The sequence below is a fragment of the Prionailurus viverrinus genome, chromosome F2 (assembly GCF_022837055.1).
Source record: "Prionailurus viverrinus isolate Anna chromosome F2, UM_Priviv_1.0, whole genome shotgun sequence".
Lineage (NCBI taxonomy): Eukaryota > Metazoa > Chordata > Mammalia > Carnivora > Felidae > Prionailurus > Prionailurus viverrinus.
The window spans coordinates 80,019,679-80,044,386 of NC_062578.1; the positions used below are offsets into that span (position 1 = coordinate 80,019,679).

At 53.4% G+C, this 24,708-nt stretch overlaps 1 protein-coding gene across 2 annotated transcripts in view; it reads right to left on the minus strand.

Moving 5' to 3' along the window:
- Nucleotides 1-24,708, minus strand: part of TRAPPC9 (trafficking protein particle complex subunit 9) — a 568,190-nt gene that overhangs the window by 121,139 nt on the left and 422,343 nt on the right. For both annotated transcript variants that reach the window (XM_047842486.1, XM_047842485.1), the window contains one exon: nt 14,392-14,545. In XM_047842486.1, the coding sequence (XP_047698442.1) occupies nt 14,392-14,545 (154 nt within the window). The remainder of the gene's footprint in view (nt 1-14,391; nt 14,546-24,708) is intronic.

Sequence of the window (24,708 nt, forward strand, 5' to 3'; positions counted from 1 at the left end):
AACCCTGACGTTGGGCCCTCTTGGCAGTGCCTAAAGGAACACAGAGAAATTACCCCCCGGGCCAGGGGCTCTCATGGGAAGAAACCAGGGCCCCCAAGACAGTCCTGACAGTCCAGCTGCCTCTCTCCAACACAGAGCTGAAGGAGAAACCGCTGTACCTCCCAGGACAGTCTCCCTTTGAGAATCCGTGAGGCAGAGGCCCGAGGGCCTCACCAGGAAGAAAGCAATACAAAAAGTGACCACACAGGAGAGGGAGGCGCGGAGGAGGGGCCACCCTGACAGCATGAGGGTAGGGGTGCCTCCTCCACGTGTTAACTCACACTGCACGGCCAGGGTGCAGACACCCGCATCCCGTTTGTTATCGTAAACACAGCAGCGCGCTCCAAAGCCGCTCCGTTCGTGGCTGTCCTCCGACGATCACAGGCACTGATGCCTCAACATCTATCTCCCCGGGGGCATCGTGAGCACGTCTTTCATCGTTCAAGTGCCAGCGCCTTGCACGATGCCTGGGCCCCAGTGATAGCTCGATAAATGTTGACGTCACCTAATGAATGAAAGTGTGAATGCACATTTGCGTGACTGTCAGCATGTAGAAGTGGGTGGCTTTCATCAGAGGCTAACTTTCACTGGTGTGCGGTGCCCCCAGCTCTCACTGCCGGAGCAAGGAAAGTAGGACCCTCTGATAGGATTTCTCCAGCGTCACCGTGGGATACCCGGTAGAGCCCTCAGCACAGCCAGGCACATGTGGCTATTACAACAGTTCGGAATGTGAGGACACAGAGCCTCGGAGAGGTTGGCAACTTGCCTGCTGTGAGTGACAGAATGGCCATGAGGCCTGGCCCATTACTCAGCAGCACAGGGCACTAACAGGGAGCGTGGCTGGGTTTCTCAGCTAATAGGAGCCCACCTCCCTCTCCAGGAGGCACGAGGTAGACACAAACGCACTCCCAGGCAACGCTGGCCCAGTTCTGTGGACTCCTCTGTGACCAGCGATCAGCACTGCAAGCCTGACCATGGCCAGCACATGGCTGGTCTGCTCCGTCCCTGTCGGTCAATCAGCCAGAGCAGCACACGCTGCCATGACACCACCAGGGAGAAACACAAGGAAACAGCTTTTCTTAGAGAACTTAGAGATTTTAGGCAATAGACTCTCACCTGGGATGGGTCTCTAAGAGGGGATGGCACCTGTCAGTCCCATGCTGGGACTCTTCTTTTCCAATCCCTGAATGAATAAGATCCATGGGAAACAGGATGAGGGGTCACCTCCCTCCCAAGAGAATGATCCAGGAATGGGCCAATGCCAGCCCCCAGTGAAACCACAGACCACTGTGCAGGTACTGGGTGGTCACGAAGAGTGGGGTCCTTCTTGGGATAAATCACTTCTGCTGAGTCGGTCCCCTAGGCCCTGATCCTGCCACCCACTCAGGTCAGCATCTCCCTGCTGTCATGGCCCCAGTGCTACCCAGAGACAACCTCCCTGTTGGGAAAACACATCCCCTGCAGAGTCTGATGAAGGACTAGAGCCCAGGGACTTGCCAGGCAGTGGCAAAAAGCAGTTACATTTCCCTTCGCTCCCTTTGCGGCCACCATGTGAAGAGCTACTTTCTCTTTATAAAGACAACACCAAGTCCCCCTTCCTTAGCTCATGGCCATGTCCCTGCACAGCACTCTGTGATTCACTGTAATCAAAGAGATGAAGAGAACGCGGTATTTCACGTGTGGCGCCGGCCAGGTAAGCCAGCCTCGCTGTTTTCAGTTTGGGTTTCAGCTGCGATCTGGTGGGCCACATGCCTCACAGGCACACAGAAATTCACTCTCAAGGGTGACCAATTCCCAACATACAACACGCTCCCAGAGGACTTCTAAGACTCAGACTCAAAGACATACATCCCAAAAGACGGGGGCTGGGGAAGGGAACACATGTTGGGGGCATTCCTGTCGGGGCAGGTTCTGTGGCAAGTGTTCTACATGTTCCCTTCAACCGGGGGGGGGGGGGGCTGTTCCAGTTGAGACGGTGCAGATGAGGAACTGGAAGCTGGGAGCACAGAGCAGGGAATCCCCCAGAGATCCTTGCACCTCAGGCATCCCAGGGCTTTCCCACAGAATGGCAGCTCCACAAAGGAAAGAGATCTTGTTCGACATTACAGCTTCCAGACGGGCCAACCTCCAAAAGTTCGAAAACCCCCATGATGGCAAAGCTGTGGGAGTGCAGGCATAAGAGTCACACTCTGCTACTGGGCAAAGGAGAAAGTTTACTATGAAGATGCAAAGTTTTCCAAGGCATGCACAGTTAAGTGGAAAAACCAAGATGCAAAACATTCTTTACACAAAATACTTTTGTGTAAAAAAAAAAAAAAGTCTATGTGTTTGCAATTATAGTTTCAGTGAGAAATTCTGACATACGTGGAAGGAATGGAGAAAAATGGGCAAGTGGGGATGACGGGCAAGATGGCAACACCTTTTTTTAAGATGTGTTGAGCCACGTGCATCTTTTACACATTTAAAATCAACATTTTAGAAAAAGTCAACAATACAGTTCTGCTGATAACATTATGGAACAACACCGGGAGCAGCTGAAGTCAACACGCCTCATCCCAGTCAGAAGGGAGAGGGGCTCAGCATGCAGGTTGTCAGTGGATTTGGGTTTAACATGCACATTTTCATGTTTCTTTCTTTCCTGATTCCCTCCAGGGGTATCAGATTAAGACTTCAGAACATGGTATATTACTTCCTCTTAGGGAAAAAAAAATATGCCAGACTTTCGAGACAGATCTCACCACAGTGCTCGAAACGTAGAAATCGTGCCTACTGGACAGGGCCAGGATGAGGAGTTTTGAAATGATTATCAGAGGAGCAAGTTAGCGTGTGAGTAGTTACAAAGTTGCCAAATGGCACTGGGGCTCTGGAAACCATTCCAATAGCATATTTCTGTATTAATTTGCTTTCAGACATGAGCCATAAAATTATACAGCTGAGCTAATAAAGCTAATTACCTGCATGCACGCCCCTCCCTTTCAGCCCCATAAGCCACCAAAAAACAGTCTGCTGTCTGAGCCTGGACCCAAATGCAAAGCTGGCTGACCAGTCAGTCATGCAGCTGCCCTCATCACCTGCTAGTACACGCAAGACCGCAACGTGGCCGTAGTGAGGGTGGAGGTGGAAGCGGTCACTAAATGATGACGGTGATTCTAATCCCTGTCATCATTTCTGTTAGAAAGAACGTTTCCAAAGTGCTTCCCATGAGAAAGGCCCTTTGGTAAGGAAGTGATACGTATCGTTGAAATTTAATGCTATCTTTAAGACTTCAGAACCCGATGGGTGTAAGGTAGGAGCTATTTCTATTTCAAAAAATTCTTTTCAACTTGGGCACAAGGTGAGAGCAAGAAAGGTGACACAGCCGTGAGGCGGCGGCAGGATCCAGGTAGTCTGACCCTGCAGCCCCCAATTGGGACCCCACTTTCTGACAGCTTCCGGTAAACACTGGATCAATTCTTCACGGTACCCTCGGTGTGGACCCACAACCTCCACACCGGACAGACCAGGATCTTTCTGCGCACAGGGCTGGGTCAAGCCAGAGCCCCGAGGCTGCAGGGGTGGTGGAGCTGGCCATGCGGGGAACTCTCCGTGGTGCTGAAAATGCTCCCTGCCTTTAAAACCCTTTCTGGACACCCAGGACACAGCAATCACATCTGCAAGCAGTCTGCATGTCTTTGTCCTGAGATCCTGCTCCTGTCCCTTAGGAGGTCAAGGATGCGATGCCGCAGCAGGACTGTGGAGCCCCTGTTGGCATGGACCCAGGCTTTGTGGGTCTCCTAAACCACACCCACATATAATGATCAACAATCTGTGTGCCTGAACCAGGAGAACACACAAGCTCCCAGCTCAGGTTAGCACAACCCACATTCTGCCTCTGGGGTCCCCAAAGGCAGTATCTAACTCCCAGCAAGAAATGCCAAATATCCTTTATGGTACCCTCCATGCTTGCCATTTCTGCCTCAAAAACACTGCTGAGTTACCTAGAGTCACTGCTGTTGGCTCACTCCTACTGGTCACAAACCCTTGAAAGGTGGTGATCCATGAGCCCAGGGTCTGGTGCTGGACCTTGCTCAGCATGAACTTCTGCCTTCCCCTCCCCAAACTAGCAAGGTCAATAAACAGGCAGCCATACCTTCCCAACTGCTTAGCTGAATTCAGAGGACTGCTTGTGGTCGTAAGCCCCAGGAGAGTAGGTGTCGTCTCTGGTCACCAGCACTGTGTCTGGCACACCGTAGGTGCTCAATAAATGCCTGCCTCTTTTCCCTGAGCACGTATTATGTGTTAGTTACCTACAAATCATCTCATACAGTCCTTACAACAATGTCAGATTGATGAAACCTCTTCGAGGATACTAAGAAACTTCTCCAAAGCCACATAGCCAAGAAGAGTGTGAGGTTCACATGCAGTTGATTCCAAGTGCACTGCTCATTCCCTGCTAGACTTTCTCCACACATGCCACATGTTTCCAGGGAGATGTGTCTTAAGTCCACTGTGTAGCAGATGGAATGGGTCAGGATCTCACCTTCAAGACATCTTCAAAGCAACAGACTCAAGATGCCATGGGGCCCCAGAAGGCACCTTGTTGAGGTCAAGAGTCTCTTGGACCCTAAATGGCTCACTCCTCCTCCCGTGAGGTGATCCATGAAGTCCTGGGGTAGGGCCTAAAGGTAGTGGGCACCCAGATGTGTCCAGCAATATTGGCTCAAGCCCACAGGGCGTGGGTATGTCCCACAGATGAGACAGTGTGGTACCTAGTTCTAGCACTGTAAGGCATGTGTTAAGTGAGGTCCCCTTCTGGAAGGTTTAGGGCCGGGGGAGGAGGAGGAGAGATGATGCTTCCTGCATGGCAAGAACAGCCCCAAACTGGCCAATGATGAGTACCAACACGAACCTAGCAGGCCATCCCTAAGCTCTGGGCTCCCACCTAATTCCCACTGTAGCACTGGTTACCCAGGCTCCAGACATCTGTTGCCATAACTGATTCCCCAACTAAGCCAGGGTGAGCACCCTGGGGGCAAAGACCAGGTTTCCTGCCTCTAAGTCCCTAATTCAGACCTATGGAGTTGAGAGGCAGTAAAAGTCAACTAAGTTTTTCCAGGAATAACGTAGAAGGAATTGTACTGGTAGCTTTAAGTTATCATCTCTGCTGGGCCACAGTTTATCATCACATCGCTACCTGCACAAGCTTGGGTCGGTGACCATTTACTGAGCACCTACTGTGTATCTAGACCCTTGAGTGTGCAGTCCATGATGACACAGCACCCTGAAGGACACCATGGTGAGGACATGTCTGAGCTTCATGCCCACCCCATGCGAGAGCTGTGCAGCAGAGAGGAGACATATGCTTACAGAAGATACACAAACATAATGAGTGACCCCCATGCTCAGAGAGACCTCATTCTATATTCCTTTTCCACACTCAAGGCTCAGAGTGCTGCCATTATTCTGGTTTTCCTCTGTAGCATTTTACCTAGATAGCTAGCTAGCTAGCTAGCTAGCTAGTGTGTGTGTGTGTGTGTGTGTGTGTGTGTGTGTGTGTGTGTGAAAGCATGTGCAAGTGTGTGAGCGGGGGAGGGGGAGAGGTAGACAGAGAATCCCAAGCAGGCTCCACACTGTCAGCACACAGCCAGGTGTGGGGCTCAATCCCATGAACCATGAGATCATGACCTGGACTGAAATCAGGAGTCAGACACTTAACCGTCTGAGCCACCCAGGCGCCCCTCCGCCTAACATTTTAGAGCAGAAATGGATGTCAGGTGTCTGTAGCCAACAGGAACCCCAGTCCTAGCAGTGATCCTCCATATGTTAACTCGACACCCTGTGAGAGCCTCACCAAGAACACGAGACAGCAGAGACAGACCTGCACCGCCCTGTACATCTTTGCAGGTTCTTGCACCAAATTCCCAAAAGAAGGCAGCGGAATCGCACGATACAAAAACAAACACGTCCTGGAGACACCATGCCCAGAGAGCAGTGGGGTGAGGAGAACCAGAGCCATCTTCCTAAAGGGAGTCTCATGACAATGCTCCCTTGCCCAAAATCCTGCTGTGGCTACTTGCTGCTCGTGGGATAAAATCCGACTCCCTAGAAGTTTATGCAAGTTCCCCATGGGTTTTTCCGTGTCCCCCCCCCCGCCCCCGTTTTGCACATCTCACTCCCGAGAACATGTAGTAGCCACGTCAAACTACCAGCACTTCTTACAACAGATGGTGCTGCCTCCTGCCTTGGTGCCTTGACTCGCGTCCTCTCCCTGCCTGGAACCCTCTTCAGTCTTTCTAGTGAGCACACCCCAGTCTCTGGAGCTTAAACTCCACTTCACCTGGGACGTCCTCTCTGACCCATGCCCAGCCTGGAAGCCAGCCCTTCCTCCCCCGCTGGCTGTGGTGGCTGAACCCTGGAGTATCTTTCCTGAACTGGTCACGTGCATTTGTCCCCGTGTGCCTCCACCACTGCAGCGTGTGCACTGTGATTCATACCAAGTACCTGTTAATACCTACTCCGTGTACTGTGCTAGCTGTCGTGGACAGAAGGCTAACCAAGACGAGAGTCTTCCTACTTTTAAGGAGTTCAGTCTGTTGTGTAAGGATTATATATTATTATTGCTCACCATTATTAATTAAACTTAAGATGTGGGCACAGTCTTTTTATTTACAACATTCTCCATGCATACTCAGTTAATATTCTGTGTCTTGAGAACCATGAATGTTTGCTTCCAAATCTTTGAAAAACAGCTAGATGCAAGGAAAATGCAGGAAGTTAATAAAATACCTTCCCTCTCATCTTCTGCTAGACCATTAGCAGTGAAATACTTGGGAATGTACTGCAATTTGAAAACACTGAGCAGTTTTTTGAGGTCTTGTCTTTATTCGTGTGACTCAAGTTTACCATGAATTGGTGTTCTGTTACAGAAAAAAGTGATTGCTCAACCAACTACTCCCTGGGGAACCTGGAGCCCAGTGGGTCACCAGGCTCTCCTCTGAGCCCACAGGCCTGAGTTCTAATGGCCTTGCCTCTCACAGGAGAAAGCAGTGCCAGGATCAGAACTCTTAGTTCTTACCCGCAGCCTTCTGAGCAAAAGCTGGAAACCCATCACACGAGAGCAACTGACAGTCCCTTCCAAGTTGGCTTCTAGGTGAGTGTCCCAGAGAGGGTGCTCTCAGAAGGGGTGGGGCTGTACCTCAGGTGACCCCCAGGAAGATGGGCGTCTGCACCCCACATGCCAGATCTGGAAGAACTACAGGTGCAAGGACTTAGACCTGGCCCACTTCAGCTCAAATAAATTAGCAGATTGTCATAAATAGAAATTACACTAATGGAAAGGCTGCTTTAAGTGATTACTGAGCCTCTTTCCCGTGACCGTGTTTTCTAATCTGCCTCGTGAACTTTGAGAATGCTGATGTGGGCTGTTCTCCTCTCAGTAGGGGCGCCCGCATCTCGGCTCAGCTCCCTGGTGTCAGAGGCCCAACTGGACGCAAAATGCCATGCGGCATGGTGAGCTGCCAAGGGGTAGTCTGCAGTGGCTCATCTCTGCACGTCTTGTGGGGCTGCGGGTGGAGCAGGTGAAATGGAGGAGGACTCTGTGCGGGTGGGTACAGTACCAAGCAGCAGGGTGCCCAAGGAGCACTGCAGCCTCACTCGGCCTCATCTGGAAAATGGGGGTAATGCAGAGACCTTGGCAGTGACCAGATGCTCTTCTGCTGTCCCCAGCCTGGAGCCAAGAGCACAGACTCTAATGCCAGACGACTGGGGACGAATCCCAGCTCTGCCACTCAGTACCTGGCGACCTGGAACAAGTCAGTGTCCTCACCTGTGGGACGTGCATGAAACTACTTCCTAGGGTTTTAGTGAAAAGCAAGTGAGTCAATCCAAATAAACCACTCAGAACAGTGCCCGGCACCTGGCAGGTGTTATATGGGCGTTAGCACTCACAGTGACTGTCACACCCGAAGGACAGAGGAAGGAGCAGGCTTACACGCACCCGTACACACTGTGCATATCGATTCGGGTGATGTTTACACACACACATCGTCTGCGACAGGCACACACCATACGCCCCACCCCCCCCACCCACCCCCCCACACACACCATGGTGCACACGCATCACACACAGATCTGAAACAGTGCTTTGCATCTGGGGAAGCCCTTCTTCACTCTCACGAGCCAAATTTGAAATCTATGCTGGGTGCCAAACCTTGATTCTTTTCAAAGTAACTGGCTACCGTGTCTGGATTGGGGGAGGCAGCAATCAAACCCGCGTCGTCCTCACCTTCCTCCCTCTGCGCACCGCAGGCCAAAGAGCCTGGGCCACGGCACCGCACTGGTGGTCGGCGGAACCTTCTCCCGGGCTGGCGAGGCTCCTCTGTGAGATCAAAGACCTCTGAGCCCAGTGATTACCAGCAGCTGGAGAAGCTAACCTCCCTGATGGCAGACACAGAAGGCAACCCCGTACTGCACTTAAGATGATCAAGCAGCCAGCTGTACTGACGACAGGAGCTATTTGTACTAAATTCATCTAGATTAAACCGCTTCTTCGCACAGGACTACTAGGAGAGCACAGCATACTGGGTTTTAAAGGAATCTTGTTTTAAGACATTTGATTTTTCTCAGGGGGTGCGAAGACACAGCCCCACGAAGCAGCATCTTGGAGAATAAGCCACAAGCCAGGTGGCAAGAGTGAAGAGTAAAGGGCACCCCCCCCCCCACACACACACGGCTCCATCTAGGCCTCGCCTTGAAGGGAGGAGGAGTCAGCTGAAGGCAGATTCCCCTTCACGAGAAGAGTGCAGTCTGGAAAACTGAGAAGCCAGGCATAGCTGTGTTCCAGGCTGGCTGTCCTGGTCAAGACCAACTGAACTGAGGACACTGTGCCTATAGTCTTGTAGGCTTCTGCTTATCAAGCCTAGCAAGAACCAGTCACAAATGTCACAGCCCATGGAGCTTTCTGGGTTTGCAGAGGACGACTGCTGTTGGCAAGGCCAGACGCAGACACTGCCTAGCAACGCACAGGCTGGGGCTCCTGGGCCCACGCACGACCCCACGCTCAGAACAGCCGCACTGCTCCGTGTCCTGCCACGTTCTGGTTACTTAGGTTCACGTGACCCCGGCAGGCTGCGAGGATTCTCCATCTCCCGCGCTGGGATGTGAATCCCCAGGCATCTGACACCCGGGCTGCAGTTGGGCTCCTTGAGCCTCTACCTGGCCCACAAAGCAGCCAGATGGTGACAAATGGTCTCCAGACAGCACGGAGGAGACGCGTGTTTGTCAGGCCACCTGGTGGAGACGCTGCCCAGATGGCCCGGGTCACCGGAGCCGGTGCACCTGGCTCTTGTCGTGAAACCTACACGGGGTCGGATTCCGATGCGTCAGCAAGTATCCCACCAACACCTGAAATGCTCCTTGGAGGGACATTTGCAACGAAACTGGGAAAAGGAGAAGGTGAGAGGACTCCAGGCTCATCCTTCGTCTGTTTCCACCACAGATTGTCCATGCACGGCTGCCCTCTGGAAAAGGAGCCAGGCTTCAGAGATCACTCACCCCATGCGTGGAAACTCCCTTCACACATGCCACAGCAGCAGGCACAGCACAGCAAGGCTGGTAACCATGCAGTCTGCAGCATCAATGAGATGGAAGCTGTTCATTCGCCACGGGTTTTAACACCTACATGCCGGGGAGGACACGTGGCTCTGTCGGGTCAGGGTCCACACCTGGTCTCGCTCATCACGGAGGTCCCTGGTGCTGAGCGCAAGCCCAGCACACAGCGGGCCACCAGTCAACAGCTGCTAAAGGAAAGGCCGCGATGTGGCTTCAAGGACAGCACGGCTGGGCCCAGGAGATGTGAACTTTGGGAAAAATAAACCTCCCTGCACTTTGCAAGGCCTAACAAGACCTAGGCACAGAGTGCTGCTGGAGTCCAGCAGAAGGGGCGGCTCCAGCCGCGCGAGATAGGAGAGGTCAGTGATGGACCAGGCTCCTCGGGAGACTGGAAGTGCAAGGTCAACCACAAAGGATGAGGAAGACTCATCATCAAAGGATGAGACACTGACGGACACTCTCCTCTCCTGAATTACAAATGCAAAGTGAAAACAGACACAGCCGATCTCCAAACGCCCCAGAACCGGCTACTCTGGGGGACTCTCAGAACGACAATCCCAGACCCTTGTGGCAGGTCCCATCACAGGTGGAAGTGAGGACGTGGGCAAGGCCTGGCCCACGGACTTGTGTGCAGGATGGTCCTCCTGTGAGGCCAGGTCACAGGAACAGGGCGGTTCTGGCAGCAGGAGAGGGGGCCCACAGTGTGGACACCTCCCAGCGTTAGAAACTAGGCTTACTACTGGACAGTGAGCCTCACTTCAAGTAGCCAGTAAGAAAATCACACAGGTTTTAGGATCCTGGCTGTCTGGCCAGCTGTGTTGCTCTCAGGTCAGTTACTTAACTTCCAAGATGCATTTATTTTGAAAACCAGAGTACTATCTGTCTTGCAGGTTCGGGGTTAGAAGAAAATGCTAATATCTTGGTTGATACCTGGGAGATGATCAAAAGGGCAATAGGATTATTAGAACTAAGCCTAACAGCTAATTGAGCAAGTGTTCTCACCTGAACAGACAAGGACAAGGGCCCCTTGGGCCACAGCCTCTCCGTGGGGACACTGGAAACGGCAGAGCTGGGCCTCTGACCCTGGGCTCCAGCCCCAATAGTGCGGCATCTTTGGTCCCATCCCAAAGCCAAACAGGTACCTTCTGGATTATGTGTGGGAGGCTATTATCTGCTACCAACAAACTTGGCTATATCAAGGTTTCCAAAGTTCAGTAAAGATTGCCCAGGAGTGGTAGCCAGCAGGTAAGAAGGTGGAAAGGAGATTGCACAAAGGAGTTGAAAGTAAGGGTGTATTGCATCGATGAAGTATCAATGTCTGCCACACGAGCCCAGCTCTCCGGGCCAGATGCTGCCTGTGCAGGCTGCTCTCCCACCCCCCTGGGAAACCGCACAGACATTACATGGACGTGAGTTCCTCTTGAGAAAGAGGAAAAGTCCCTTTAAAAATTACCAGGCTGGGGAGCCTGGGTGGCTCAGTCGGTTGAGTGTCCGACTCTTGGTTCTGGCTCTGGTCATGATCCCAGGGTCCCGGGATTGAGCCCCACACTGGGCTCTGTGCGGAGCATGGAGCCTGCTTGGGATTCTTTCTCTCCGCCTCTGCTCCCCCCCCCCCCCCCCACCAGTTCACTTGCACTCTAAAATTTAAAAAAAAAAATGAATGAAAACAATTACCAGCAAAGGTTGGTGATGAGGAATGGGTCATGCAGGAGAAAGAACTTCCTAACAGATTTTTGAGTATGGCAGGGGGGAGGGAGGGAGGAAGGCCCAACTCCAGGCACAGCGCAGGAGGCCCCTAGACCCTGCCACCTCTCTGGTCTGCCTGCTGTATTACTGGTCACAGGGAATGACATAGGTCCCTGCTGCTTTCGGACTCTGGAATGCGCCAGCCCTCACACAGGAAGGCTCCTGTCTCAGCCCTTCCAGGCTGCACTGTAAGAGCCCATCTCTGGGTCTGCTCAGCCCCTTAGACTGGGGCATCTCTAGGGCCCCAGCACGCGAGCGCAGCAAAATGTACAGCTCGCTAAGCAGGTAAACGCTGGAGCTGGAATCCCTGGTGTGCCCAACTGCTTATCTGGTCATTACAGATGCGATGCTGACGGGTCCAGAGGTCCACCATCTCCACGGAAACAGGTCGAGCTAGCCCTACATGCTACATGTGGGCCACTGTTATTACTCCTTAGAGGAGTGTCAAATTAGGCTCAAATCTTGGCATAAAGTCTAAATATTGAGAAAATATCACTAAAATGCATAATAAGAGTATTAGCCAATTCAATCTTTGGTCTTTCCATCTGCTTGAATCCAGTTGACAACAGCAGAATTGTGCTATTCATCCCATGCCAGATGTCATTACCAGATATGAGAGAGAGAGAGAGAGAGAGAGAGAGAGAGAGAGAGAGAGAGAGAGAGAGGTGTCCTACTGTTCATTCTCTTTAATGGAATCCGCCTGTAGGGACGGTCTCTCAAAAACTCCCAGTCAGTACATCTAGGAGACAGATGTACCTGGCACATGGTAGACATTCAATAAATATTTGTTGCATGAATTATTAAGCAAATACAGAAAATGGGGATATCAACCTCTTAAAGGAGGCAAAACTAAAAGGAGAGAAACCAAAGACATTTTCGGCATGTTTCTGGTCGGTGTTATCAAAATATAAGCATTTTGATGGTCAGCATTATCCCACTAGAAGGCACCGCATCCTGGCCAAGGGCCGCTGGCTTGCAGGGCGACTGATGGGCTTCTGGTAAGCGCCCGCTCCCCTTCTTCCTGTGTGTGAGCCGGAGAGGTTGTCATCTCTAAGACAGGGCGGCGGAGCCCCCCCTGGGACTTGAAACCATGGAGAACGACCTGGGCCAGCCCAGGGGTGCACCCGGGGAGTGGCAGGTGCATCATCAGCAGGTGCTACCGTAGCCCCAACGGCAGGGGTGCAAACCACCCCCCCTCCATTCCGAGGCTTCGTGCTTCTATCTTCACCCAGAACGAGACACTCGGGAGACAGATGCCTTCCTGCCAGGCCCCCCACGCACACTGCCCTTCCCTCCATGGGCCAGAGGCGGACTCGTTCGCAGCCAGGACTCCTGGTCTGAGAGAAGCTCCCCGCATGAAGCCCAGAGGCCTGGGAGCAGGGCATGTCCTGCCTCACATGGGGACGTGCACATCTAGAGGTTACAGAGCCTCTCCACCCCAAACCCCCCACCCCAGCATCAGCATCACAACCACAGATACCAGGACAGGAGAGCTCTGTGCCTTCTGCTGTCCCCCAACAGGACGGGGGGGGGGGGGGGCGGGGTTGTTTCCTTGATCTTCCCTGAGGGCAGGCAACCCCACCGGGCAGCCGGCTTCACCACGTCCTGGCTGGACTCACAGGCGACCCAGCCAACCTCTCCCCAGGGGTGCGAGAGCACGAGTCAGAGACGGGAGGGGTAAAGGAGACGGCCTGGTGCACGGGGTGAATGCCGCTGCCTTCTGGGCTCCGTCACCAGCAGGCACTGGCTGGGCCCCGACCCTATGCTGAGCTCTGGGTGGGCCCGAGACAGGGAGGACTCCACTCATCCCTCCTTTTCACCTCCTTCTGTACAAAGGCAAACACCTTAACTCTGTGATGTGCCACTGAGACTCTGAGTCCCCAGCGACTTGGGTTTAATGTCTTATTCCCGAAGCCTCCGGTTTACATGTGAAGGGCTTATTTTGTCCCAGCTCCTTGGGGACAGGGTCTACCAGCTCCAGACCCTCTGTAGTGGGCACAAAGCAATGTGCCTCAACTCTTGGAGACGGCCACCTGCAGACTGAGGATCTTTCCAGAATCCAGGGAGATGGTCTAGAATGATCTGAGACCACACAGCGCATATGTGAGTCAGACAACTAAGACAACCACCTCGGAATCGCCTCTTCCTGGGCAACACTCTGAGTGAGCCATCCTCCTACACACTGGGACCGCTGGGCCATCCCCTACCCTCATCCCTCGAAGGAACTTCTACTCACCCTACAAAAGCCACTCTAACGTCTCCCCTTGTGTCAAGCCTTCTCCAAGGGCCCCATGCCCACAGCTTCCACCCCTGAACCTCACAGACGTGGTGTGATGCCCTGCCCTGTGCCTCAAGTGCATGTCGTCCCCCATTGGTGAGCCACACCCCGCAGGGCCGTGAAGAAACACTGAGGCCTCTCTTGCCGTCTCAGCCTAAGCGTCTCGCTGAATACCCAGCCCAAAGCAGGTGCTCTGGGAGACGGTCGAACACTCACACAAGTGCGCCTGGGATCCTCTCACGTGCTCGCTCGTGGGACGGAGCACCTGCGGTGAGCCAGGCACGTCCCAAGTTTGCAGCAGGGCCGGGGACTGCCCTAGGCGCTCTCGTGCAGCACTGCCCCTGTGAAACCCCTCAGGGTTCTCATGCCTTGTAAGCCGTGCAATGCGATTTCAGTCTCCCGGACAACTAACCGGGAGGAGCGGACAGTCTGTGAAGCCTGGAGCCCAGCATTGACAGGTAGGCATGAGAACGTGTCACTAACACAAACATCAACACTGGCAAGAAACATGTGATTTGAGACGTTCCAGGGAAGTGGCCTTTCCTCACCCTGAGCTGATACCTCGTTGGTGGGGCCCTGGGAGTGGGAAGAGGCTAAGAAAGGACAACCTTGGTCCGTGTCTCCTTGACACACCCTTTGTCTACAGCTCCACGGTGAAGCCCCTCGGGGGTCCTTCCCAGCGGGCAGAGCCCCCAAGCAGGGTGTGCCCGGTGCCAGGGCGGCCACCGTGAAAAGGATATGATTCTCCAGTGGACGTCCAGCTTGCTGTCGATCTCCAAGCCGCGGGCCTCCTGCCTCTCCTCCTCCAGCTGCTTTGGATTTGCAAGCTGTCCCTTCTCCCCAGGGGATTCTGGGAAACTCTCGAAGCTGAACTTGTCCACTTGAACGGCCATTCTAAGAGAAGGGGGGGAAAGCAGAGGATTAATCAGCAGGGCAGTATCTTCTGCTGGCTGTTGGAGAATCAGCACATGCCAGCATGAGACGGTATAATGAATCATTATCGTTAGTAATTCATAATGGATTCATTCCAAGAAAATGAAATAATAGACTCCCAGGGTAGCAGTGGCTTCAGAGCTGGTTCAACACGCAGTTTAGAGCTGAAGACACAGTCAGAGAGCCCAACCTCAGAGAAGACTCACATACCCCGAAGGAAATGTAATTTCTGGAACAGGACAAAGCAGACGGGACCCCATGTGGGAAATCAGAGAGGACTAGCAATTATTTAGCCCTGGGGGCCCCAAAAGCCTCCTCATCAGAGCCCTGCCCATCAACTCCCATTTCACCTTCAGCCACAGGACTTGTTCACACACACCAGGCCTGACCAGCTACACCCCGCCCATCCCCTTCTGGCCCCTGCACCCAGGACCTTGTCTTGTGACACCCACCCCTTCGGGTTTCTGCTCAACGGTCACATCCTCCACAAAGCCTCCCTGCCTGCTGTGTCCAGCCCTCTCCACCTTCTGGAAGTTTCTAGAACACACCAGGCTCTTTCTGCCTTAGCCTTAGTGCTTCTTCTCCTGCCCCACGTGTGGCTGGAGCCCCACACTCTCGAGGTCTGAGTTTAAGGAAGGTGTTCCGGGCACCTCCCCCACAGCATCCTCCTCCTTTTTCCCCCCCTGGCCTCCCCTCCATGGCAGCATCCATTCTGCCATAGCCTTTCCCACGAGCTGTAGACACGAATGTGTGGGCTTTGCTGTCCAACAGCTCTACTGGAATTTAGCTCCCTGAGGACGGAGGTCTGTGTGGTCTTGCTCCCACAGTCTCCCAGGCCTGGATAATGCCTGGAACACCACAGCAACTCGGCCAACAATTTCCCGCATAAACGAACACGTGAACTAAGCACGTTCCCAGACAGCCTGGGCCGGCGTTCACCTCCTCCCCGTCGCTGCTGCCTGACCTCTGCACCTGTGCCCTTCTGCTACACCCCCAGACCCTACAGCACCTGACATGTAGACGCCACATAGCACACAGGTGTGGCGCTCTAATCGGATGCTTGCAGCCTGCCTCAGCTCCCGACCGTGACCTTCATGCCGGCAGAGGCTGTGTCTCACTGATGCTTGCAACCCTGCCTCTTAGCACAGAATCAGGCATACAGGAGGTGCTCAGTAAAGGCGTGTTATGTGGATAGACGGAAGGAGAAGGGGAGGAAGGGGTTTTCTTTATGTGAGGCCCCCGACGTTCTGGCTCAGCCGAAAGTTGACAGAGTCACTCAAAGGATAAAAGTGAGTGTGTTATCCCAGACTCTGCTGTGGCCCAAACATCCAGCCAAACCCAGTATGATCTAAGCGACCCTTGGGGCTATTCTGTGGGACAACCAGGAGACAAGAGTTGCTACTCTGTTCGGGGTGTACACACCTAAGATTCAACCCCAAGAACCTTAACAGCTTAGCGAAAACTACTGGGGTGTCAGCAAATGGATGGCCTTTGGCCAGGAGATGTCTGAGGCTTGGAGACCCCCAAAGAATGAGAGACTCCTGTGCACACAGAGAACACGGCATCCCATAGCAAGAACTTCGTTCCAGAGTCACGCTGACTCTCTTTTCAGCCCGTAAAACTCTTTTCAAGCCCAGAAAAAGCGGGAAAACAGCAAAAAGCACAATAAAGAAACAAGGACTCATCCTTAAACCCTAATTGTAATACTTTAATTCTAGAGTCTTTTTTCTAAGTATCTGTATTTTAATGCAGTTCAAACTACTATAGGTGTATGTTACCACACGTCTCATTTTATACGAACACACACATATATACATGCATTTTATATCTTGTTTTACTTTTTCAAGATACTGTGAACACGTTCACGTCATTAAAAATTAGTCTGCAGAACGTCTTGTCATCCAACCCTATCATCGCTTACTTAACAATTCCGCTATTTTCAGACTCATACTTTCCATTTTTCAAAAAGTTACTATTGAAAAAAATCCTAAACATCTTCGTGCTTCAATTTCCTGTCTGCATTTATGCTGCGGGTTGAGGTCCACATCTAGAAGCAGAGACCGAATCGAGAGGGTGGAAAAGGTCAAGGCTGGCAGGTGGACGCCCAGTTCCTTCTCAGAAAGGCGTTCACTGGGGCACGCGCCCCAGGCAGCGAGGCTGGCGCCCCTCTCCCTGCACCCCTGCCAATACTGGCCATCATCGATTTTCCACCTTTGCTAGGAAGGGGCGAAATGCTACCTCACTGATGTTTTAATTTGCAGGTCTGAATCGCTCCTGAAAGAGAACGCTTTTTGAGAAGCTTATTAGCCATTTTTTGTACATACATTTCTTCCCTTGCAAGGTGTCTACATGTCCAGCAGGAGTGCCTCTAATGTCTCACTCGGTATAGGCTCTTTCCAACCCCCACCTCGAAGGGAGAATGAACCAAACAAGGGCTCTCCTTAAGCTAAAGGTCAGAATATTCCTAAGTTTCACTAAAAATGCCAATTTCAGTTCATCACCTGATAACCCAAAAGGAACTAATAACTTTCACCTTTGAAAGGGGTTTGGAAACATTCTGGATACCAGGCTATTCCTGTTGAACACAGAAGGAGACAGCGCACCTAGAATGCCAGATCCCTGGGGCCAGAGACACCCCAGACGCTGTGGCCACCAGGATTGTATTTATGTGATCACTTGAAGGGCTTTTCTGAACAATCTCGATGAAGTAAGCATCACAGTACACTCCGCCGCCCCCCCCCCCCCCGCCCCCAGCCTTGATGAAATCATAGCCACGAGGGCCCACAACACGGAAGGGGGAAGAAAATGAAATGTAACAGACACTACGTGCCAAGCCCTGTGCTAAGTATCCTGCACGTACCTTCGTCTTATTTATGACAGCAAGTGTAAGGACGGGCGCGGTTTGCTTCTTCACAGCTCTGATGAGGCGCTGAGCATGGGCTGCAGCCCCACACCACAGAGCCTGTCGCTCAGACTCAGCACCACGGTTTTGTTTTTCGCTCCATTTGGCTCCCTCTTGCTCAGGCACAGCACCTCAAAGGAAATGATGCTTTGTTCACGCCGTGTGCAGAGCCGGAACGGGACACGGACCTAGTGACCGTGAAGCCTGCTGCCACGTGAACCGCCACTGCCCCGCCACCTGTGACAGAGCTGTGCGCATCCTGAAGGCAGCACCCCTCCTTTCCCACAGGTGCTAATGCTGAGGTACCAAGAAACTGAGTACCGCACCAGGGTCACCCAGCTCCAAGCCCTAGAGCCAGAATGCCAAGGCCAGAGGCCAAGGATTATTTCCCCAAACCACGGGCAGCATGGCTGGCCTGGACATCGCTACGTGGTCTCAGAGCACAGCCCCCAGACATCACCACCTCCGCCTCTATCCTCACCTCCAGGAAGGAGAGGGCAGTGTGCGACGACCTGTTTTCCTAGAGCCCAGTCTTGATGAGTGACCTCTCCCGCTGTGGGAAGCTGCTGTATTACGTGCAGCACCAGGGACAGCACCAGGCGGCGGTTGGCGGGGGGGGGGGGGGGGGGGGGGGGGGGGGGGCGGCGGGGAGGGCTGCCTGAGAGCCCCAGGAGGGGTCCTGGCTCTGAGTCCAGCCGTCTCACTGGCTTCAGCCATCATGGTTTGAGGCTGTTGCTTCTGTCAGAAAGCCATGCAGACTGGGGACGACAGTGCTCCCGGCAATGACAACGACCAGGGAGGTGGGAGCAGGCAGAGGACAGAGCCCTGGGTTCAGAGCTGGATGCCCAGTCCAACCCAACCAGAGATGCGGTCAGCAGTACCTGACCCGGAGGGAGGGCTGAGAGGGTTCACACCTTCTCACCCAGGCCTGGTAGCAGCCTCCATCAGCCCAGGGAAGGATCAGCCTCACGCCCTGGACGATGCACATCCCTCTTCTCAGTTAGCAAGCGCTCCTCATAACCAGGAAGCAACAAAACCCTCAGCAGACACGGAAGCCATGGCATCCCCACTGCCCTGCCAAGGACAACTTCCCGGGCACAGCCCTCCTCAGTTGGGTATAAGCTCATGGCCCTGTGAAACCTCTTCTTGGGGGTGAAGCAACACGGATGGGAGAGTATTGGTGCAATCCCCCATAAACAAGCGTCCAAAAAATAATCCCAAACACAGCTGACTCTCTGGCAAATCACAGCAAAACCGGAAAACACTATCTTCAGTAATGACAAAGAGAAGGAAAGGAGAACAGGTGGGCCCAGGACCCACAGGGTGTGGGGGCGCACCTGCCGTTGGGGCAGCTGCAGGGGCTCGGCACGTAGCCGCACGGTCTTCACGGGGGACTCACGCCAGCATGGAAATCATCCTTCAAACACCTTTTCACCAGGATGCCTCTCCTGTCCATTGTTGGTTTCTACTTATTTTAATTTTTTTTTTCATTTCAAAGTATAATTGGCACGTATTAGTTCTGGGTGTACAACACAGTGATTCAATGCTTATGTGCCACCTGAATGTTGCCGACAGTAAGCGCACCATGGTATTAGTAACTACACTCCCCATGCTGTACGTTTCATCCCCGTGACTTATTTTTTTGCCTGTCACCCACCTGCCTCCCCTCGGAAACCACCAGTTTGTTCTCTGTATCTACGAGTCTGTGTCTGTTTTCTTGTTTGCTCGTGTCTGTGTGTGTTTAGTTTCCACATGGAAGTGAAATCATACGGTGTTTTTCCCGCTCTGGCTTACTTCATTTAGCATCATGCCCTCTAGGTCCATCTACACTGTCACAAATGGCAGGGTCTCTATTTTTAATCAAGTAGCAGCATGACGCTGAGCGCAAGGGGCATGACCTACAGTCAGTGGCTGACTTGGGGCAAGAATCTGTTCTCTGGGCTCTCTGTCCAGTGTGGTCTCAGAAGCGGGAGGGCATCTGCGAGGGACGCCAGGGCGAGACCGGTCCCTGGTGAACGGCAGAGAGTGGAAGAGCCCGGCCACTTGCTGGCTGAGGAGGCAGCCTCCAGGGCTCGGCCGCCAGCTCCACGCGAGGGCTTTCTCCGTTGTCTATCTTCCACGTACCCTGTAACTTCTCGAAACCCAACCTCATTTTCTGAACTGGGGAATATGCCCACTGGCTTGCTGGTCATGCTGTCAAGAAGTCTGATCCTGTGTGTAAACATGTGTGGCACTTTGTCAGGGTCCCTCTGGATTAGATGAAAGGACCAGACTTGAATCCCAGATGGGGGAGAGGCCCAGGCCCCACACACACCTGTCAGGACAGGACGCCTTCAGATCTTCTAAATCGGTGCTCAAGGGCCAGCTCTCCACAAGGTTTGCCCAACTGCACAAACCCTTGCTGCACGTTTCCTCCTGGGAGACTGCTATCACCCCCACAGTCCCTCGGGGTGTGCAGAACACCGCAGCTAAGACTGGGGCTGAACCCCACCTTGCACGGTTTTGTGTGGCTTAAGTGAGATGGTAGACACAGCATGGTCAGCCCAGTGCCCAGCACACAAGCAGCACGCTATAAATAGCACCTGCTGTCATGGTGGTTAATCCCTCGTCAGGGACCAGGAGCCCACGGCACTGCGGAGCCTCGGAGGTACCCTCGGCTGCCCGTGGAACCGCGGACACTCTCATTTCAGATGCGGTTGTGAGTCTACATGCAATATCCTGGGAGCGCTCCCCGGCCTCCCCGTCAGATAGTCCCTACCGCTACTCCATCCTGTTCATCTTCGATGAGTCGGAGTTAAATAAAATTAATACGACTACTGAATGCCAATTTTCATGCTTAATTTTATGGCCAAATGTGACAATAATAGTCAAGAGTTGGCACTGGAAAAAGGTGCTGTGATTTTTGAAGAGTCTATATAAAAGCGGTGGTTTTTAAAATATCATATGATTCAGTCTTTGAACAGCTGATAACCTCACAAGGGAAGTCATAATGATGACATTTAAATACAAATCAGGGAGTTGGATTTAGAAGGACTATCCACATGTAATTAAATTGAACTTTCATTGGGAGATAATTGATAGTTATAAGACTGGTATTCTAAATTTATGTGCCGCGTCACATGGGCGTCTGCTCGGCTCTCCCGGCCTATTCTGTTTTGTAATGAAGCACAACCCAAGTGAAAGGAAGCAGTCAACCTTGAGGCGCCATCCATCCTGAGGAGGGGCTCCAAGCAGGCAAGAAAATGGCATGGACATCAACATCTGGATCACACCCAAAGAAGACAATTTTCTTCTTAGGCCTCATAGATCAATTATAATAGAGAAAACCCATTATTTTTAATTGAAGAGAAAAGATACATTGGATTCCAAACACCAAAGCCCAGCACAATCCAATCAGAGCATCGCCAGGGACTGCGCCAACCACAGGCCACCTGGGTGCCATCAATGTGCCTCACCGCCATCATCTCCATGTTCACAGCAGCCCAGAGACGGATTAAATCTGTATGCGGCAAAAATAACTTGCCTGAGGGCACAGAGATGGCAAACGGAGGTGAGGAATTCCTCACCAGGCCTGAAGATCCTGGAGCCCGAAGCGGGCAGTGACTGGACGAGTCCAGACGGGCATCCCCGCTCTCCTGAACTCCGGGCGCACACCTGGCGGGTGGCTCAGCAATGAACACCGTCCACTGTCAACAGCTGTGCACCTGCGGCCGCTGTGGTTAGTGCAGCTACAGGGCCCGAGGAGCTGGACTATGGGTCGGTGCGGCTTATGAACAAGCCTGGGGCTGGGGGTCAGGGGTCTGAGGTCCAGTGCTCCGCCCCCCAGCCCGTCTGCTCCGTGCACAGGCTGGAAGATCACGAGGCCAGGGCAAGCCGAGCAGAAGCCTGCATCAGACAGATAGATGCCCAGTCTCTTTCACTGGTAAAGCCTGGGTCTCTGAGGTATTCAGTCTGTCTGAATCTCAAGTTCCTCGTTGTAAACTGAAGGGGTTTCGAACACACCTACCTCTTTAGTGTGGATTTTATGAGCTCGGGGAAGGCCCAGGGTGGGGATTAGAGTGGCTGTCAGGTGACAGTGGCCTCTCACCGCCGAGACAACTTCTCAGGAGAGTGACTGTCTGGTCTGAACACCCCGGTACCTTAATCAGAGTCCAGCTGGTTCCACGAGAGACAGGGGCCAGTGAAGACACCACCACCCCCCCCCGTGACACCGAGGAAGCTCCTGCAGTCATAGTGTCTCATTCTATACTCACCCACTTTTACAGAGGGGTGAACTGAGCTCACAAGAGGGAAACAGCCTCACACAGTCATCAGGTGTTAGTAAAAACAGCCGGATTCTACTGGGGTCCGCAGCCTTGGGACGCTAGCTGCTGGTGCTCACCCCGCCCCACCTCCAGGGAACTGACTCCACCCACCCTTGCAGCCCTGGCCGAAACGGCCTCCCTGAGAGGCGTCCCTGCCTGCCCCCTCTGCTTTCCGAGCCTCCGAGGTGCCCGGGGATCACCAGCGTCCATGCCTACCCCACCCAGGGCAGGACCACGTGTCCATGCACCAAACTTGCTCTGGGACCCCCGGTGAGGGGACAGGTGCAGCTCCAGGAACACCCTGCACTTGCAGACACTTCTTTTATAAACTTTACACACTTTCTTCTGTATCGGAGGGAGAAGGACGAAACGAACGCTGCTTCCAGTGTCCGGAGACTGTGGCCCCGCTGCAGAGAAGCCAGGTCTGAAGCGTGGGACGCAAGGAGCGCCTGCTTCTACCTCGGCCAACGTGTGTGTGGAGGCACAACCCCTTAGCTTGCACGTCTGTAGGTGAACATTGATTTCAGGACCCGTAAGTACCTTCCTTGGCACAGAAAACAGCGCCCAGTAAAAGGAGGCGTGCGGGTGTGCACGGGGCCAGCAAGGGCGACCACACGGCGAGGCACCAGATCCTCCCTCCGGTCCAGGCAACACCTGGGACACCCGTTTCCCAGAAGCCAGAGCCCAGTGGGGTGGGGGTGGGGGGGCAAGTCTCCAAAGCGAGAAGGCGACCTTGCTAAGTGCATCACGAAGGACCACACAACAGAGCGGTCCCAAACCCCCCCAGTGAGTAGGGGCAAACACTCACCGCCAGGACCCCAGGCCCAGAGAAACGAAGAGAAAGAGACAGGAAGAAAACATCTCTGGCAGGTTTTTTTCCCCTAGTACGCTGCCATAGAGAGAATGCACGAGCAATACACAGAAGTATTTTTGACATCTGGATTTAAGACGGACCGTGGTGGTTTCCCTCGTCAAGACGCAAAAGGACCAATGGAGTTAAATAACCCTAAAGTAGCTTTCAAAGAGCAGCTACAGATCGATCAGACAGGGAAACCGATCAGAACGCGGCACAAGGATCCTGTACACTGCCAATTCCAAAGGTAAATGAAAATATACCGGACGTGTTCAAGGACACCAGTGTTTCAATTATCCTCCACGGAAATAAAAATGCCCTTGTAGAAACACGTTCCTGTTAAAGGGAGCTGAGCCTGTAGAAATTACCACGTTGTTATCAGCCCTTGTGGGCAGAAATCTTTCCATGTTAGCATGCGGATTCCCCTACCTTCCACAGGCCACGTGCCTGCAGTCACCTACCCTGGGGATGGGGGTTCCCTGTGAGCCACGGGGACGGTCTCGGCAGGGGTCAGGGGCACCTGACTACATCCGCACCTGTGGAGTGGTCCCCTCCCCAAGGACTTCCTCACAGGCCGGGTGTACCGCTAGGCTCTCCGCCATGTCTCCACCGCCCGGGTGATAAGTGTCGTCACAGGATAGTCTGGATCCTACAGGAGAGGAAGCTGGGACTCGGACCACCAAGCAGCATGTGGCGGGATCGGCACACCAAGGTTCAGGGGTCAGAGGAGCAGAAGCGCCCGGGGCCCACACACACAGTGCTGCCCAGAAAGGGTCACAGGTGGCCTGGCAGACGCCGACCGGTCCCCAGGGCCAAGCCCTGACACGTGTGAGTCACCTCTGCGGACTCGGTCCTCTCGCCAGAAGGCGGCCCTCCTCTTGCAACAGTCACGTCGTGCCCCAGGAGTATCCTGGACATCGAGCCTCAAGCGTGTCTCCTGTACAACGAGCACACTACCTGTCTACAAGCAGGTGATCTGTGGACTAACTAGGACAGTGTGTGCTTAATAATAAGAAAGCCTAGGGGCGCCTGGGGGGCTCAGTCGGTTAAGCGTCCGACTTCGGCTCAGGTCACGATCTCACAGTTTGTGGGTCCGAGCCCTGCGTCGGGCTCTGTGCTGACAGCTCGGAGCCCGGAGCCTGCTGCTGATTCTGTGTCTCCCTCTCTCTCTGCCCACCCCCCCCCCCCCCCCTACTGACTCACGCTGTCTCTGTCTCTCAAAAATAAATTAATGTAAAAAAAAAATTAAAAAAAAAAAAAGAAAGCCTTTTAGAAGTTCTAGTTCTTTTATTGCTATCGTTACTGCACCTCTACCTTCTCACCGGCACCTCAAATCGATCCGCCCCAGACCATACACACGACGTGCCCAAGCCTACACTCCTCCTGGGCCTCCTGCATGTCACCTCCCTCGGGGCTGCACTCCCCACTCCCCTCTGCCCTCCAGGCCTGGGATTCCAGGCGAGGCAGCCCCTGCCTCCTTCCCCACACCCTAGTCCAGGCCTCCTGCCCTGGGGTGTCATTCTAACTGCTGGCCCCGCCCTCCTCTCCCAAGCCCCCGGTACGCTGTGCCCAGGACACGGATCACAGTGTGTACCAGCCGCCCTGGTTCTGAAGGGCTCGCATTTTCCTGGGGGTGCGGACAAGTGGAGGCCGGCCTCGGAGGACCAGGGTCCTGCCCTGTGGTTTCCTAGAGTTTCCAGAGCCTTCTTCAGACAGACGGGGTCAAGGAGGTTTAGCAGAAGGCAGGGATCAGTCATCCCTGCGCTGACAGAAGAAGCCAGATGGAAGGCTGGATTGGCGGGGTAACTGGTGACAAGGCCAGTGTGGAGGCCGGTGCAGTGGCCCAGATCCAAGAGAGCGTTGCCCTAAGAAAAACGAAGTTCCCAAGGTATGGAATTCTCAAAGGGACTGACAAATTGCCTAATTATCATCTGTGTACAAAATAGCATTTGTGTGGCCAGCAAACAGCATAAATACAGACTATTTATAGAACACGGACACAGAATTAAAGGAGATTCCTGGAGGAAATAAAAATTAGAATACATTTCCCGAAGGCCAAAACTCT